This window comes from Rhipicephalus microplus, unplaced genomic scaffold (genome assembly GCF_043290135.1).
Source record: "Rhipicephalus microplus isolate Deutch F79 unplaced genomic scaffold, USDA_Rmic scaffold_108, whole genome shotgun sequence".
Taxonomy (NCBI): Eukaryota; Metazoa; Arthropoda; class Arachnida; order Ixodida; family Ixodidae; genus Rhipicephalus; species Rhipicephalus microplus.
Window position 1 is genome coordinate 494,438 of NW_027464680.1, and position 17,782 is coordinate 512,219.

A 17,782-nucleotide genomic window follows, 5' to 3' on the forward strand; every position below is an offset into this window, starting at 1 on the left:
TCTCAATCGCTTCTCAAATTTTATCTTGCTGCTAGCTTCCCTGCCCTCAAATGATGTCCATCCCATATCACCTTGTACTCCCCGATTTGGTGTATTGCCGTGAGCTCCTAAAGCAAGCCTACCTATTCCACGTTACTTAATTTCTAATCTTGCTTGAACTTCTGATCTCATGCACAAAACCGCATTGCCGAACGTCAGCACCAGGAACCATGACCCCTTTCCATATTCCTCTCACAACATCATACCTATTGTAATTCCACAGTGCCCACAGTTACACGGGACAGGTGGTGCCATCTAGCGGGGCACCACCAACAAAAGCGTCTGCACTCTCTAAGCAAATGGCGGGAAATTGGTAATGGCCGCTGTTGCTGCTGTGGCTGCCATTGCTTTCGGTCTGCTGCTACTAGTGCAGTAAAGTCGGGCAACATTGAGCGCGGCAACAGTGACGTGAGACGGTGAGACGGTCTGGTCGGTCCCCCTTCTTGAGGCGGGTAACTTGAAGTGCGCTAACCCGATGCGCAGCACTAAAACGTGATTTTATTTCAAAATGGGCCCTTCTTTGGCACGAAAGTAACACACAAGGTTTCTGGACCGCCATTTAAACAATCAACGTTGACCTAATAGTTGGCTTTAGTGTCCCTTTAAAGTCTTTAGGTGCAGTGCTTCGCCGCTCTCTCTCTTCCGTGTGCCCCACTCACCCGTCAACTCGCGCCTCACTTTTGACCGTTCACTTGCTGGGTGCCTCTCAAGAACATCTGAAAAAACACTAGTGGTCTCAGTGCAAGTTTTGCGATGAGGTGAAAAATTTGGTCCACGTAGTGTAGATATGTCCGAGTAAGAATGATGGTTCGCACACTGTAGAATCCTGGGAGGCCCTGCTCCGCAGCCTAGACCCCAACATCCAGTAAGACGTAATCAGTCAAGCCCTTGCTGCTGCCATATCCTTGGGGTTCATGGCCGATGGGCTATGCCTGAAGGTATTGACCGACTTTTCTTTCAACAGAGTTTTTCTTTCCATGGGGCTCTCCATGTGGTTACTAGGAGCTGAGACATCACTGGGAAATCAAAATCTGTGTCCAGTGTTTCAGTCAATGTGGAAATCATTATCCACGTGTTTTTCGAAGCTCGACGTCAAATCTCCTTCAGCAATTATCCATATATGAGATACAGCAAAGGGGTTCTTTCAAAAGCAACGTTGGGTGACATTTTGTTTGAAATATCTGCCATCTCTTCACTGTCCCAGCCATTGCAGGAATAAATTGATCAACTTTCGGAAGTTGGTTTGAGATCCCTGTTAGGATGAACCGTAGATACTTAGTAATGACAAGGATATGAAGTCTTCCAAGCGTGCATGCCGGGGTGCCGGATGTGGGCGTGTCCGGCATGCTGATCACTCGTTCGCCTTCAGTTGGCTCATGTGTCCTGCATCATCATACACTGCATGGCATGTCAGGGTGGTGATCGTGATGTGAGCAACATAAGTTGGCAATCCTGGAGGCAGAGGCACCTCACTATTCTTTCTGCTGTCATTGTTACCATGTAGTTAGTAAAGATGCCAGAAATTTGGCTAGCAATGTCACCACAAATGAAAAACAAATTTTATTGCCTTCTATAAATATGTCATATTAACATTGATATGGCATTCAAGAGTTTGTGAAGCACGTGTGACAAGTTTTTATGAGCAGCCAGATTTATGAGAGAGCAGCATTCCAGTTCTGTGCATTCTTGTATGTGGCAAGCATTTTGAAACGATGATGGTATGAGGTGTAATACAATTCACTGTACTGTCACCTGTTGGGTTAATTTTCTCTGTAAAGTGTGGTGGTTTGTTATACAAGTTTCGTTCACAAGTTCACAAATTCATCATAATGACCACTGTAAGGATCACTGTAATTATTATGTCATTTGATCACAGTGGAAAACGTCTCCTTGCCACCTCTCACTTTTTTTTCTCTGTAAACAGAATGAAAAATTTAATTATGGAATTGGAACTATTATTTGATTTCATATTTAGTCAAAAAACAACTCCAATAATACTCATAATATGAAACATGGCCAATGCTTGTACACAGCACAACACACAATAAAGCTTTATACATAGACATCTGAAGAATGTTGGAATGCGTTTTCACATAACAACTGTACAGTACCACAGATGCTTGAGCAGCCGAGGCAAAACTTTTTCACAACAGAACCCAAGTACGCGTTTCACGCTACATGAGTTACGGAAGGAGTGGCAGCCAGCACCACAGCTTATCACTGAAGCTTCCGCTGCGCTTGTTTTTTTTTCACAGGGCTTAATATCTGAAAACAAAGAGAACAGCAGCCATAATTAGCAAAAGTGCGAAATTTCTCTGAGATTCTCATGTTTTCATGAATACGTGTAGAAATAAAGTTGTTTTTCAATAGAAAAGTGCATTTTATTACTATAAATATTTTTTCATTTCTTTTCTCCCATATACTGCGCTTACGTGAGTGTCGGCATATTACGTGCACTTCGCACTATGCAAGTTTAATAAAAAATAGTATATCAGAGAGTTGATTGATTGATATGTGAGGTTTAACGTCCCAAAACCACCTTATGATTATGAGAGATGCCGTAGCGAAGGGCTTCGGAAATTTCAACCAGCTGGGGTTCCTTAACGTGCACCCCGATCCGAGCACATAGGCCTACAGCATTTTCGCCTCCATCGAAAATGCAGCCACCGCAGCTCGGATTCAATCTCCCTACCTGCAGGTCAACAACCTTAGCCACCAGACCACCGCGGCAGGGTACGAGTGTCACACAGAATGTGCAGCAGAAGTGAAGGTAATAACTGTAGAAGGATTACTACTGTGGCACAGTTATACAACTCCATTTAATGCACAGCTTTCACAGCACCCAACACAGAGCATTATCATGATGGGAAGAAATGCAACCACTGCAGCATCTGTGCACTCTGCTGTTTTGCATTTCTTTTCAAACATCTGCCGCCTGGATAATAATAGAAAGCTACTGGAGCCATCAATGATACAATCAAAAACCATTCTAGCATCTTTTTATAGCCACCAAGGTCAGAGCATGATGAAAACAGCATGCCCAGCTGTTTGCATTTATTTTCATCACTCCTGCACATTGCATACTTTTACTGAATGAACAGAAGTCAAACCTCAATGTAATGAACTCATAAATGCCGAAATATTGACTAGAACAATGCTAGCTAAAATTTGCTGCGAATACAGTGCAACACATATTTAGAAGTGCAGAACGAAAAGTGACAAAGGGGCACAACTACAAAGCAAGTTCTTCTGATGTCTTTTTTGCTGTTAAATATAGTCGTGCAAAAAAAGGTTGCATAGGTCTGTGTACAACATGATAATTAAGAAGTACCTGCGGTGTGATCAGGTGCACTTCCACGCAGACTGTGGCAGGGACTGCAGCCAGCGCGCCCGCCTCCGCGCATACAGCAGCCACGCGAAACCAAGCACGATGCAGAGCACCATCTCAATGTTGTAACCGTCTATCGTAGTCTCGCAGGTGCCCCCTTGGCTGGTACATGTCTACAAAGAAAATAGGCAGCGCCAGTGTTGCAGAGTCAACTGGGATTATGCAAAAATCTGGTGCACATCCAAGTGGTTTGCACGCTACTACTACTGAATGAAGATTGTTGTGTATACGTATCCCAGAAGAGTACGGCCTTTGAGTCCGGTCTTAGAGAGCCGCAGGGCATGCGTCGACCATCGCCGTGGCGAGAACACGAAAGTGCTCAAGGTCGCAACACTTTATTGCCTGTGGCAACACCAAAAACGCAGTACAAAGCCGCTGCAATGCGCGGCGGGAAAGCAAATGGACTTATTCACGCCACGGGGGAGAAGTGCTACACAGGGGTGCCATGAGCACGTCTCCAAGGTATAAGTGATTTACGGTGACACCGGGACAAAGGGCCCGGTAGCTCGAGCGAGGGCAAAGGCACTCACATTAACTTCGGAGAGATACGGGTCGGCGTAGCTTGGCCATGTACTAGGACACCGTACCGCTTTTTGGCCTAGCGTACGCAAAGGGGCAACAAAAGGTGAGCGTTCGCCTCGGGCGTGAGGCGCCATGGGTGAAGTCCGACGAGCCCCAAACAATGGGAGTTGACGGACGGAAAAGAGAATGCGTACTCACCCTCAGCTGTCCCAGAAAAATCTGACTCATTCCCCCACGTGCGCGCGAAACGTCCCGAGAGACCTTGCGCAAGGCGCCACAGTCTCATCCACTGCAGGGTCAGAGGGGTTAAGCGTCCCTCCTCGCTCTCCCAGCGTGGCAAACAGCGGAGGAGGGCAGTCATGTCGGGACATGAGAACGGCAGAAATAGGCGGCAAAGCCAGCACTAAGGCAGCAGGCTAGCTTCAATTCCCACAAGATTATGAAGCCATGTTTGTTGAAAAAACACTAAAGACAAACCATGACTTGGTTTAGATTGATAAACTGCACTCCGAGAACTCTAACGCCGTAAGTGTAACTTAGGCGAGTCGGTCGGTCACTCATGAACTTGGCTCGTATCAGCGAGGTACATAAAACAAGGAATTGGATCACGTGCAAGATGAGTTGTGTTTTTTCACGCATGTATAAGATTACCCACCGTCTTAATACAACCTGAGTTCTGGTTCCATGTGTTTCACAATCATAAGTTCATTATCAGTGGAGAAAATTACATTTTAAAATTTGTGCCGAAATCTCCACATGTAACGTCAGAAATTTCGAATTGTATTCTCGTATTTTTGCAACAATGCCTCAATGAAAATTTCTGAAACTTCATATGCTATATACAGATGACAATGTACTTCTATTTTATCTCCTAGAAGCCATGCAGGAGCCAGCAAATGTCTTAAAAATTCTCAACACCAGGGCATTTGGTGCGGGAATCTTAAGATGGCATTTTCACCCACATTTTCACATTGTGCATTTTCTCGCTTAGCAAGCCTTGTGTCGTGGAAAGAGTGGCGGTTTCGAGATTATGAAATTGTACATCACTAATACACAACAATATATAAAGTTACTGTGGTCAGTGCAAGGTGCACATGTTTCTGTCCAGCTAATACCTTTTCTCCGCCTCTCCCCCTTCCACAAAGACACTGAGATGTGCCCCCGTCTTTTGAGGCTTTATCCCACTTGAGAGCACTTCTCACTACTGATGCAGTTTGTAGTGGTTATAGGAACAATACTGGAGGCTATGCGGGTCGAAAGACGCTGAAGACGCTTGGCATTGTTGGCACGGCTGTATTTAGTGGCATGAAACATAGCCTTTGCTAACTCACGGCTCTTCTAGTTCATGGCATGGCTGCAATACATGGAATTGTGAAAAATGCATTTAATTCATTTTTTTTGCTGGTCTGTGTTTGAAATGAAAGTTGTGTTTAGCGATTTCAGCACCTAGTTGTTTAGTCTGGCTTAAATCTCAGCACCAAAAATTTTGCTCAGTGTTTCTCCCTTCAAGTATTTGTATGATGTAATGCCAGTCTGCAGTTTTATAGCGATTCTAGCTTTGTTGGGACATTCTGTAAAGTCTCGTCGTCCATTTAATTAAAATTATTTGAACAGCTTAATTTACATTTAATACGGCTATTATTTCATGTTAAAGTAGGCGAGCTGTCTTAAACGACGGCCGTTGCCAGCACTGGAGCAATGTTTTGCATAGATAGTATGGTAGCTGACGAATGTAATTTATGGTTAAAATAATCAGCCACACACCAGCACCACAGAAAAAAAAGTTAAGGCAGCTTTGCAATAGAGGGTCCATGCCTCAAGAAGTGTGGAGCTGGGCAGGCTACTTTGTTTCTCTTTGGTTTCCCTTTGTTTCTTCTTCTTTTCTTTCTCTCTTTATTATTACTTTTCCTTTTTTCTTCATTTCCCACATGCTTCCTCTTTTTCTGCTTTTATACATGGTTTCGCATGCGTGTGTGATGATCTTCAAGCTGCTGAACAAGCAATAAAAAGAAGACTTCTCCTTGGTGCGAGCATGCACTTAATATGCCACAAATGGCTATGCTACAAGTGGTTTCGCCTGCGTTATGCCAAGCGACAGCAGCATATGAAAACCCAGGCCCCTAAAGTGCCCCAGACCTCAAAGCTTTTGCCCACCATGAGATATCTAACATAAATTGGTTCAAGACAAACTCAGTCGCAGCTTCCCTTCCTTGACAACGATTTCTGGCTATGCCAGTTCTACGGAGAGCCCAACACAATCCACTTATCGAAGTATTGACCCACGAAGCAATGCATAAAACACATAAATTTAGGAGTATTACGGCATGCAACCGTGTGCAGTCATCACCTCGCTAATCTTGCTCATCTTGGTTTAAAGAAAAAAAAAAAGGTTACATTGTCTCAAGCAAGTTATAAAGTGGTCAGCATAGGTGTAAAAAGAAATTTGACTTCTGATATACCTTTATACTGATTCGAGCCAATAAGGGGTGGCATCACATTGAGTGAGTCGCCATGTTTAAACACTGCCAGATGAGTGATGAATCCCTAAAGAGTCAAGTGATTCAAACAAACAATTATAGGCCAGGGAAAACATAGAGGATGTCAACTGTTGCCTTTAATCGTAATGCACCCATTGTGGCAGATGTAAACTGAAAATGAAGTGGACTAAAAATCATCCTATGCAACAGATCGATTAGAAGGTTGCGGTTTCTGATCCCTCAAACAAGGGGCCATCTTTTGCCTAGTTCAGTTTACGTCACAATTTGTACGCTACAAATAAAAGAACAATTAACATCCTCTATGCTTTCCCTGGCATTTGTCTGGTTGATTTATTTCACTGTGTCTAACGTATAACCGAGCCCCTGTAAAATAAATTGCCCTTCTGTCATTCCATCGCTAACACTTACACCCACATCTTCCTCGGATAAACACGAGAATCGAGCCTCAAAAAAAAAAAAAAAACGTTCTGGCATCAAATCACTAATACTTACATCCAGATCTTCCTTGGACGAACACGAGAGCCAGCCTTTGGCAGCGCCAACACAGTTCTTGAAGGTGAGACTCTCCACCATCCACAGCGAGAGCGTTGCGGGCCAGTTGCCTCCGAGATTGGTGATGGTGTTCAGGAGGGTCATGTAGGTTCCCCCAATGGCGGGGTCACTCACTCTAGCGTGGAATGCCATCAGGGACACAAAAATGCTGTACACGGTCACCTGCACATTAAGACCGGGCACACTGGCAAAACCCTGTTCAGTACTAATAGGTGTACTCGTAATATGGAAACCGACCAAGCAACATGAAAGATGTGCTCGATTAACCGAGAAAGTTGGTACAATCACATATTTGGTTAAATTCTTAGTCCCTCGTTTGTGCCACACTGCTCATTCAACCAAAAGCACTGCACATTCAGGTGGCAAGAGCCACCTGATCGTGCAGTTATTCGGCAGCCACTTGGTGGTTCACTTATTTCCCAGGTCAACATTTTGGCTTGATCACCATTTTTTTCATTTACATCCTTACACTGTCACCACTATGTTACAGTATTATTGCCCTGTGCCAAATATCACTGCCTGCATGCAAGTGCTCTTTAGTTGACTAAACTAAATAAAATAAAGAACGGTAAGGCTTGTGTATGAACATGTACTTTTCAGATACAATGCTTCTTTTTTATAAATTGCTCTTATCAGTTAGTTCAACTGCCATTGCTTTGTTCTTGGAGTCTACACAATTTTAGCTCTTTACGTAAGGCCTCCATGAAAACATCAATGATTGGCTGCGGGTATTGACTGCGCCATATACGTACTGCCATCCACTGGTTGTGGTCACAGCAGGCATCAAGTTCAGCAAACTAGTAAACTGTCATGTTACACAAAACACCGTATAGGAAACTTGGCATATTCATTTACTCTGTTTAACGAACATGTCATGAACTCGTTTCAGTTTGGATGGGATGCCAGAGTTTATTACTCAGCGTCAACTGCAGGCATCTATAAGAGTATACTATATTAGACAGCGAACATGCACGGTGCTGCCGGCATCTTACTGTAGTGAAAACACAATAACACAATAACAAAAAAAGCTTAGAGTGAAGAGTGGCAATGAAGACAAATTAAACTAGCATCTTCATAACGACATTTGGCAGATTTATTCACCGTTAAGTTACAAATTCTTACCTGATGGACCGCGTAGACAATAACGATGATTGCATAATAGTAGAGGGGGAATGTTCCATCTGGATTCTTGACGTGATATGTCCAGTGCAGAAGAATCATGAACACCAATCCAAGCAACAACCTGAAGCAAGCCAGAGGTGTGCGACAGTAATAAATAGTGTGTTAGGGTAACCACATTTCTCATTATCTAGTTGAACAAGAAGATTACTAGATTGACATTCTTTTTGTTCTTTATACTTCAGTGCTATTTTTCCATAACCAATTCCAATCCACAAGAACTGCCCAGACCGAGTGAATAGATACACTTCAACCTCATTATAACGAAGTTGCATCTTACATGCAGATAAGTTCGCTATATCCGAAAAATCGTTATAAAGGTTTATTCCTAACACTGTATCTATTGTAAGACTATTTTTCATTTACTCCGTTATAACCGATGTTTCATTATATCCGGTTTAGCTATATTGAGGTTCGAGTGTAGCTAAATGAATTTGCACTCCTGACGAAAATTCCGCTTCATCTTGCTTCTTAATTGGTTGATGTTATGTGTGTAAATACGATGGTGGAACTAAAGAGAGAAAGTAAATAAATGCAAAGCTCTGACTCACGAGTATTTACCAATGGTGCAACAGAAACAAAAGCACTTAGAAAGCAAGGTACAGTATAGGCACTGAATCACACACGAAAGTTTATGTTGCTACAAAGAACGTTTCGAAGAAGAAAAAAACAACACGCATTTGCAGACCAAGATAAAGCATTGACACTTTTATAGACCAAGATAAAGAAAACCAGCTTACAGGCATTCCAGAGAGAAGATAAAGAGGAGTGCAAGGCAGGGAGGTTAACCAGAAGTTAGTATCTGGTATGCTGCTCCCTTTCAGATTGATTGAAATAGCTATTCGTCTAAAAGATTTGTCTCTTTGCCATTTATATATTTATTTATCTCCGCAAGACCAGAAGCATTACAGAGTGGAGTGGTCGCAAACAATGCAATACAGGAAAAAGGAAAAAATAAAGCATCCAAAATGCGAGTGTCATGTTCCTGGGCTATAAAGTTATATCTAATGCGGTTAAGTATTTACTAGCTGCAATACCAAGCTGAACTCCCCCACCACCACCACCATCACGCTGAGTTCCGTACCTGTATGGATACGCTTTGAAGAACACGTCGAGTGGCCTGTGGCCACCTGTGTGCTTGCTGATAAGCAGCGGCAGCATGATCTGAATGGGCACCATCGGAATGGCCAGCAGGGCTAAATTTTCCCGGTGCAAGCCAGCCTCGAGGAGCTTCAACCCAGTCACACTGTCGGCGACGCCGAAGCCCACCTGCACAGTTGTGGTAGAGTTCATTTGAATTCCTCATAGCTCATTAGCTCAGAAAGACACACGAGTCCTACTGCGGGTAACCGAGCCGTGCGATACTCTACACCGTGCATGTGTGTTGTGAAGTGTGTGCACTGAAGCTCTATCTCTCTCTTTTATTTTATCATTACCCTAGCAACATGTAGGCTAGCAGAGTGGACATGGTATAGTCAACGTTCCTTTGTTTCCCGAGTTCCGTTTCTCTCCCTTTCTGCTTGCATTCCAGTGCACAGCAAGATAAACCCATAGCTTTGCTGTAGGCCCTGTGCGAGAAACATTTTAAGGGCGAACATTGGGCAAAGTTTGAAAGTTATAGAAATCACATTATGTTATGATTACCACATGATAAAAACAGTGTCAAAGTTGCGAAACGCATCTACCGTTGTGACGGCGAACTGTACTAGCACCTGTGTTGCATTGTGCCCACGTGGTTGTGCTTTTCAGATAAACAATTACAACAGCCATCTGTAGGTCCAAGTAACAACACTGAGATGAGGTTAAAACCCCGTTTAATCTCAATTCAAGACTTTTCGTTACTGTTACACAAAGCAAAAAGTGGCCTATGTTTTCTAAAGATGATCCGACAGTCAAGCAGGCAGATGCAATTGCGATGCGAAGCAGAAGGTCAATAGCTATCAACAATTACAAAACCTCTGATCATGTGTACCAATGCCATAAGAGATCCCTGAACTTTGCTTCACACTTCCACGTACTCAAACATTGGCGCAGGATGCTAATAAAGACAAGCGGTGCACATGAAAATCACGAATGTAATTCACCTTGCACGTGAACAGGAAAATGCAGAATGTACGGACACTAGGGAGATGAAAAATGCGCAGGGCCATTTTGTACGTCTGAGCGATGCCAAGGTCGGGATGGCCGTCGTCCTCGTCTGTTGCAGATTTGTCTCTCTCGTGCTTGAAGAGCGCCACCAGTGTGGTTGTCACCATGAACACAATGCCCCAGAAATACAGGAACCCTGAAGATGCAGTACGTTGTAATGAAGCACCAACCTTGTGCACTTACATAGTATTCTATGTTCAAACATAATGCCAGTTATGGTAAATACTGCTAAACCAGTATTAAGCTTCTTCACTATAGTAGAAAGTAAGATGTGCAGACACAACAAGCTCAGGAGAAGGAATACAGACAATGCTTTCTTCTACAATGAATTCCAGCAAACTGGTTGAATTTCCCAACGTCCCTAATTTTTGGGAGTCACGCACGTGACTTTCTGAGTATTAAGCATGTGAACGAGGGCACAACTGCATATTGAGAACACTTATAAGCTATGTTATCACATCTGCTTGCCATTTCAATTACCATCTGCACTGGTGTAGCCGGGGCGGAGGCGGGCAGGATGCGACCTACCCAGAAATTTTATTTTGTATGGGCATATATATTATACGTGCACACATACAAATGCATGCCTAGGCATACATAAAGTATAGTTGAAACCCACCATCTGAAAAAAAATTTCTTGCTATGCCCCTGACTGAAACACTGCCACTTTGGGAGACATCGTGCCAATGCTGTTGAGTTCCTCCTAAATACAAATGCAGCATATCAATTTAATTATTCAGTAAAGTTATGATAGTAAAAATTTTTAAATTCAAAAATCTCAAGGCTTATTCAAAGTAAGTGCATAGCACTTACTATGTGTCGTCCACTCATTCAGCAATGCCCAATCTAGGCATACAAGATATCGTGTCGCTCCCTTAACAGAAGATGGTTTTCATGTCTAAACACTTTGTAGGACATTTTCGGCCTGAGCGGATGACCAATGCAAACTGAATTTCAAGCTTTTAAACATAACCAAGCAAAACAGTCTCGATAACAACTGCTGCAGTACAGTGATTGGCTGAGTAAGCAGGAGGCTTCTCACCATCAAGGGTGACAATGCCATCCTTCTGGGGTTCAGACCTCAGGTAGCGGTTGCAGAAGTCTGCAGACTCCAGGGCCAGGAAGACCACATTGCCCAAGAAATAACCGGCCGTTTGCCCCACAGAATTGCAGGTGGATGCGTAGCCTACATGCCTCCTAGAATGGTGAAGGAGATGCGTCATTTGTGGTACTTAGTAATAATATCAAATGACTACTTGTAGCACACATTTGCAGCACTCAGAGAGATCGTGTTCGCTTTAGCTAGGTCGTCAAAACTCAAGGACTGATAAACCTGACATGGAAATATAAGCTATCAATCCTGGGAGCTACCATGCATTTCTTGGACATCAGATGACAGACTTTCACTATTGTTCAATGACTGTCCATGTAATAACTCCTTCCAGGCATCATAGCGGCAGTGAGGTAGAGGCGCTCCAGTTCAGTGCTATCCAACTTACCTCATATAACACAGAATGGATGGGTAATCTAACCCAACAAGTGAGATCGAAAATAGGCACTGACTTTCCAGCTACCCTGCAGTGAGAACAGTCCTGAACAGTATCAATTTCAAAGTGCTGCTTATGTTTAAAAAGAAAGACAAGCAAGTACTACTGTACTAGCGGACAGTGATTGGTTCCACATTTTGGCTAAGTTATGTGCAATAATACTTGCATAAATACTTTTGTATGGTTCCGGGCATTTAATGCTGAAGATGCAAACACACACAAGACACATCGTAAATAACCTTTGCACATGAGTGGAAACTGCATTAGAATTTTCGTCTGTCAGCCTTTCGTAACTAAACTACTTCATTTCTCGGTAACACCTGTTTTGTACGTTACCCATTACTCTTGCAAGGCTCGCTAGATGAAAGCACATGGGGGTGTTCATACCACCTATAGAATCGTTTTGCACGTCCGAGTCAAATGCTGCCAAGCAACAGCTGGCGCTCTGCGTCGCGCGGTGGCACTACTGGCGCCTCCTGGCAGGAGCGAGGTCACACAGGTGCATGAGGATGAGCACTCTTGGGTCTTGGCGTGGCTGTGGACGGTCATCTCTTGCAGGTCTGTGGGGAAGATTCCATGGTTCACAGCCTTCTATGGAGTACCAGCTTTCTTCCAAGATGTTTTATTTGTGTCATATTTGCATTATTTGAAGCATTACCAGGTCCGCCACGGTAGAGCAGTAGTTAGTGTGCTCGGCTGCTGGCCCGGAGGTTGTCGGGTTCGATCCTGGCCGTGGCAGTCGCATTTCGGTGGAAGCGAAGCGGTAGAGGCATGTGCACTGTGCGATGTCAGTGCACATTAAAGAACACCAGATGGCCGAAATTTCTGGAGCCCTCCACTACGGTGTCTCTCACATCCATATCGTGGTTTGGGACGTTAAACCCCACATATTATTAATATTGGAACATTAGCAGTATACATTCAACTGGCGAGCTTGCCATTATAAAGCTGTTAACAGTTGCCCACATGTTTGTTGCACGATAGCATGTGGGCAATTGTGTTTGTGTGCTCCATGAGCGCGGTTCTTTGAAGATCCCACAAGCAAGAGCTGCTGTTAGTGGCTATTCATAATGATGTATGAATGATGATGGATGCATGAATGGATTAATTTCCTGAACCTGGCACTCAAAGTTGTTCACACATTAATGCTGCACACAGTGGAACTTGAAGGTAACCATCAGTGTTCTTGGCACCATTTATGATGACTTTACAACCCCACATTCACAACACAAGATGCTAAACAAGCAAGCTGGATGAAACCACAACACAGAACGTCAGGCAAATGCGCTACGTAGTATAAGTCTATTTGCTCGGTACATTATGGCGTAATTGGTACATTAGAAAGATTACAACACATGCAGCCAGAGGTAGAGTGAAGAAGAAACAAGATGTAACGCAAATTCAACGGTGCGTATTTGTCCTTCTTCACTCTGTCCATGTCTGTGTGTGCTGTTCTCCTTGCAAATCTCTTTTGAGATTTGCTATCAACTGACCTACCGAACAATTTATACAAACTTCAATTAATGCTTTTTTACTGTCAGTCTGCACTTTTGCAAGATAAGCCGGTAAGAAGCCTATGCTATCTGTCTTGTATAGAATCGTGAGAACTCGCTCAATATGAATGCCGACATGCCGCAGCTGGTGAATGTTGAACCGTTGCCAGTCGTAAGAAGTGCACCTACTCACCGCGAGAGCATTGTGAGAGCCCAGCCATCGACAGCAATGTCCTGAGTAGCCGCTAGGAAGTTTAGCGACAGGAAGATGACTGTCAGCAAAAGAACGTTGGGCTCTGCATCGCTAATTCCTTCCTCGTCGCCCAGCAGGAACCGCACGTGCGATGAGAGCCAAAAGAAAGACAGACCGATGGCATACTGTACAGGCACCAGCCACGACTTGCGCCGGCCAAAACGGCTCGAATACAGAGAGTCCACAATGGGGGCCCACAGAAGCTTCACGCTGAACGGCCATGTCACAAAGCTGAACAGGGCTTGCTCCTGCAAGACATGAGATGGTGTACCACATTTCACTTCAAATAATCTGAAAGATTTTAATGGGCAGAATTATAGATGCAATTTCACTGGTTACAAACATGGATGGTACCTGGAAACAAGTTGCCTCTCTGTAAAGGAAGATCATCTGGTAAGCGCTTGGCTTGGGCAATTTTCAAAACGCCGGCACCCAAGTGTCAAGACTTCAGGAACACATGATCTACTCTGCGACAGCTTATTCTTGAATTCAGTGCATGTGAATTCTTGTGCTGTTACCAGCTGAAAGATGCTAGCACCCATGTGGAAGTTTCCATTTTCTACTTTCGCATTCATCTGTCCAGTATAAAACAGTCAAAGTTATGGAATATGGATACAAAAAATTTATCAAATCTAGTTAAGTAAACCCAAAATTTTTGCTGGTAGTATCAGCATATACAATCAATGTACACAAAATGAGTGGCATTTTCATGTTGACTGCAACTTTCATGGAACACTGCATTGTCCTTTAGCAAACACAAACTATGCCAACAAATTACGGAGGGGAGGTTGGTGCTTGGCAGTGATGTCGATCATGTGGGGTGCTACAATGTACATTGTCAAAGTCCATGATGTTGTCAAATTATGTAATGGCAGCATTGCAAACCAACAGGAGAGATGTTAGCGAGGCTGTAGCTCTGGACCAATCAGAGCTGACAAGATGGAAGTAATCAGAGAAGCTGCAACAGTTCTGGAGCATTTGAAGAAGCCATAGTAGCCTTCTGGGTTAACCGAAGTTGACAAGATGGTGGATTCGAAAATGTCCAGTTAAGACCCACGTATTAGAAGCACATACTTGCAATTAAAAGGGCCAACAAGAAGCCAGAACTTGTGATTAGATCCCGGTGGAATTTAAAAGACTGTCAGTTACTGTGGCACATTCAAGTGTCTTTCTTGCAATCTGAGTGCTATATTTTTAAACCGCATTTAACTGTCACAGAAAACCGGTATGTCATGCAGCCTAATGAAAAAGCCTTGAAGCTGGGTTATGGAGCCACTTTGCTGTAAATAATCTGATGTTTTTCATGCGCTCTATAACTAGTGCTACAAGTTACAGAATGTATGTTATTATCCATCCCTGCTCTCTTCTGTTCTCCTTACGCGGTAAAACCAGTTGCACACTAACAAGCAGCGCTACCTTCGTGGCATTAATGAAACATGTCAAGCTGCAGCACATGCACCACAAAGTGCCCTGCACGAACGCGAATCACTCGCACTAACCGCAGACTGTTTGCAGCATGTGTTTTGTGTATAGAACTTCACAGTTGCCACAGATAAACAAATATATATCATATGTGCTTTCACTGTGTTACTATTCCATGATTAGATACTTTGACCAATAAGATCTTTGTTGCGCAAAGAGAACGTGAACTATAAATGTAAAATTGGTCATAGGCGCTTTTAGGGGCAGGGAAGAAAATTCCCACACATACTTCTGGACTGGTGACCCACCTTGTAGCTGACATGCCTGTTCTGGAGCAACAGTGGCACGGCTGATCCAAGACCGAGGGGGATGCCCTGGAGCACATACAAAAACAGCAGGAGTGCGATGCTACGCCACTCGTCCCGCACGCTACCACTGTGGTCTTTATCGCTGTGGCTACCATCTCCACTTGCCCGGCCATCCTCTAGCAGAGGGTTCTTGCTCGAAGCCAGGGTGGTGTCTCTGCTGGAATCTTGGGGTTCGTTGGTGGGACGCTTCCGCGCCTCCATGTCACGTGGTGGCGGGCTTCTGTATTCGAAAATGAGACACAGCACTTTCATTATTGCTGATACACAGCAAGTAGTTATTGAATACAAATTGGCTTGATTATCAACATTGCATGGTCGACACGCAGTGACAATGGTGTCGTTTGTTTTGGATAACGGGGCAATAAACATAAACCATATGCTATGTACATGCACGACTGTAACTAAACTTAACAAATTACAAGGCTGATATTTAGAAAAGAAAACAAGAACTGTAGAATGATTGCAGCACAGCTGCACGACCAAATTATTCAGGAATGTCTGCATGACGAGTCATTAAACCATGCACATATGGAGCGAAATGTCCCGAATAAATCTTTGATGTTTTTCAGGACATGAGGTTAATAACCTCTACACGTGTTGCAATGAGGGCTTAATGACACGGCAGCTTACACAGCAGTGTAATAAAACGAGTACACGCGACATAGCGTTGTGTGTGTTGATGTGCTTCAGTCGCCTGTGTTCGCGATTGTGTGCTAGCTTAAGTTCAAGGAATAGACTTCGATTATGAATATTGATGCAGGTCTCTCGTATGCTGCGCTTCCTACAGCGAAACCGTCAGTGGTTGTACGAAGACGTTCCGAACAAAAAAAAAAAAAAAAAAACTTTTTGTAGCCGTCGAAAGCAGGCGAGTAGCGGCATTACACAAATGTGCACTTTCACACAGTACGTGTGTACTCCAAGAAGTGCCGCATCGATAAACCCACTGCGATCGAAATAGTCAAGCCAAAGACTTGCGTACATATGGCAGACAAGATACGACCTTCGGCTCAATAGAATCTTTTCATGTGCATGGCGCGAAAGTAGCTTAGGTGTGCAGTTACGAGAGTGGCGTTACTTGCACGTGAAGTCGCATGTATTACCTAAGGATCACGGGCACGCGCTGATTTTTAGACGTCATAAAACATACCGGCAGGCTCGGAAAAAAGTGGACGTGTAAAATATCCCGACAAATTCCACACCGGACAGCACAGGTGTCGCATTCAACGGACTGCGAGCAGCTGCGCTTGCATCAATCAAACGTCGCGTAGTGCACGTCACACGCGCCCACCAAACGTCGCGTTGCAAAAAGTGTCGTGAACACCTTACGTCCTACCGGCGTGTGTCCATCGGAGTATCGCGCGGGGTCGCTCGTATTCGACGCTAATCGATGAAAGACACGGCCACAGAACACCTAACCCAGCACCATTTCCACTGGCTCCTTGAAACTACAGTTTGGGCCACGGCGTGGTTTTCATGGCTGATCACGCGAAGCTCCGTCCTAAATATCTCACGGATCCAAAGACACGATTCCAACTTAGCGCATCTTACCTCTGAATTCAGGCTAACCTGTGTCATTCATTTAGTGCCGTACAGAATGATTGCAGCCACTGATTGCAGCAGACGCTCCCGGCGGAGCTCGCACATACGTGTCCCAATAATAACGTTATTACTTTTAAATTTTGCCGCTAGTGGCGCTACATTTCACACAACCGCTAACATTCTTTCTCTATGACCGCTAATGCACAAGACATTCATTATAAAAAGTTTACAAAGTGATGCTGTAATACAAAAAATGACTTTTTATTTGATAATCTTTGGTGCATCAAGTCTGCAAATGTTTGATAGTGAAGAACACTAGCTAAAAATTACTTGCATAGAGAGCGTTACCGCACGTCGGCTTTGTTACTAATAGATGTTCAAAACATGGCGATCACGACAAAACATAACATGATTATTTTAGTGCAAAAACGCAAATTGTTTAAGGTTCACTTCTTAAGTGCTTTACAAATATTACAAATAAACTAAAAAAAAATAGATATATGGATGGATGTATGTGGCTGTACCCTTTAGTTTGGGCGGCGGCTAACGCCACCTATCCGTAATAATGAACTAATTACTAAATTTATCTTTTTTTTCTTTTAAATAATAAAGTTGGACGGGTACTTTGCAGTGAAGAGTTTAATTGTCACTCGTGCCTTGACTTTAGCCACCAATCAGATAACCTTCTTCTAGTTAAGTCTACCCGCTTAAAGTCTATTGTCCCTAAACTCCAGTGCTTTGAAAAACTCTGCGCCATCATCCTGAACTATAGGGTGAAGCCCTTTACAAAAAATTATCAAGTGTTCGGCAGTTTCTTCTTCCTCTCCACACGCA

General features: G+C 43.7%; 1 protein-coding gene across 2 annotated transcripts; it reads right to left on the reverse strand.

Annotated features, from left to right (window-relative positions):
* Window positions 1-1,576: 1,576 nt before the first annotated feature.
* LOC119175751 (acetyl-coenzyme A transporter 1) lies at window positions 1,577-17,087 on the reverse strand. Of its 2 annotated transcripts, none has more exons than XM_037426708.2 (10): window positions 16,958-17,087; window positions 15,350-15,629; window positions 13,560-13,867; window positions 11,369-11,523; window positions 10,263-10,462; window positions 9,263-9,447; window positions 8,122-8,242; window positions 6,940-7,161; window positions 3,371-3,540; window positions 1,577-2,304 (listed from the first exon to the last, which is right to left on the reverse strand). In XM_037426708.2, exons 2-9 carry the CDS (start codon window positions 15,608-15,610, stop codon window positions 3,382-3,384), a joined length of 1,611 nt encoding a protein of 536 aa, XP_037282605.2. In that variant the 5' UTR covers window positions 15,611-15,629; window positions 16,958-17,087; the 3' UTR covers window positions 1,577-2,304; window positions 3,371-3,381. The 2 variants fall into 2 exon arrangements, with proteins under 2 accessions (XP_037282605.2, XP_075741414.1); XM_075885299.1 differs by lacking the exon at window positions 16,958-17,087 and adding an exon at window positions 16,743-16,859.
* Between the last annotated feature and the right edge of the window lie 695 nt (window positions 17,088-17,782).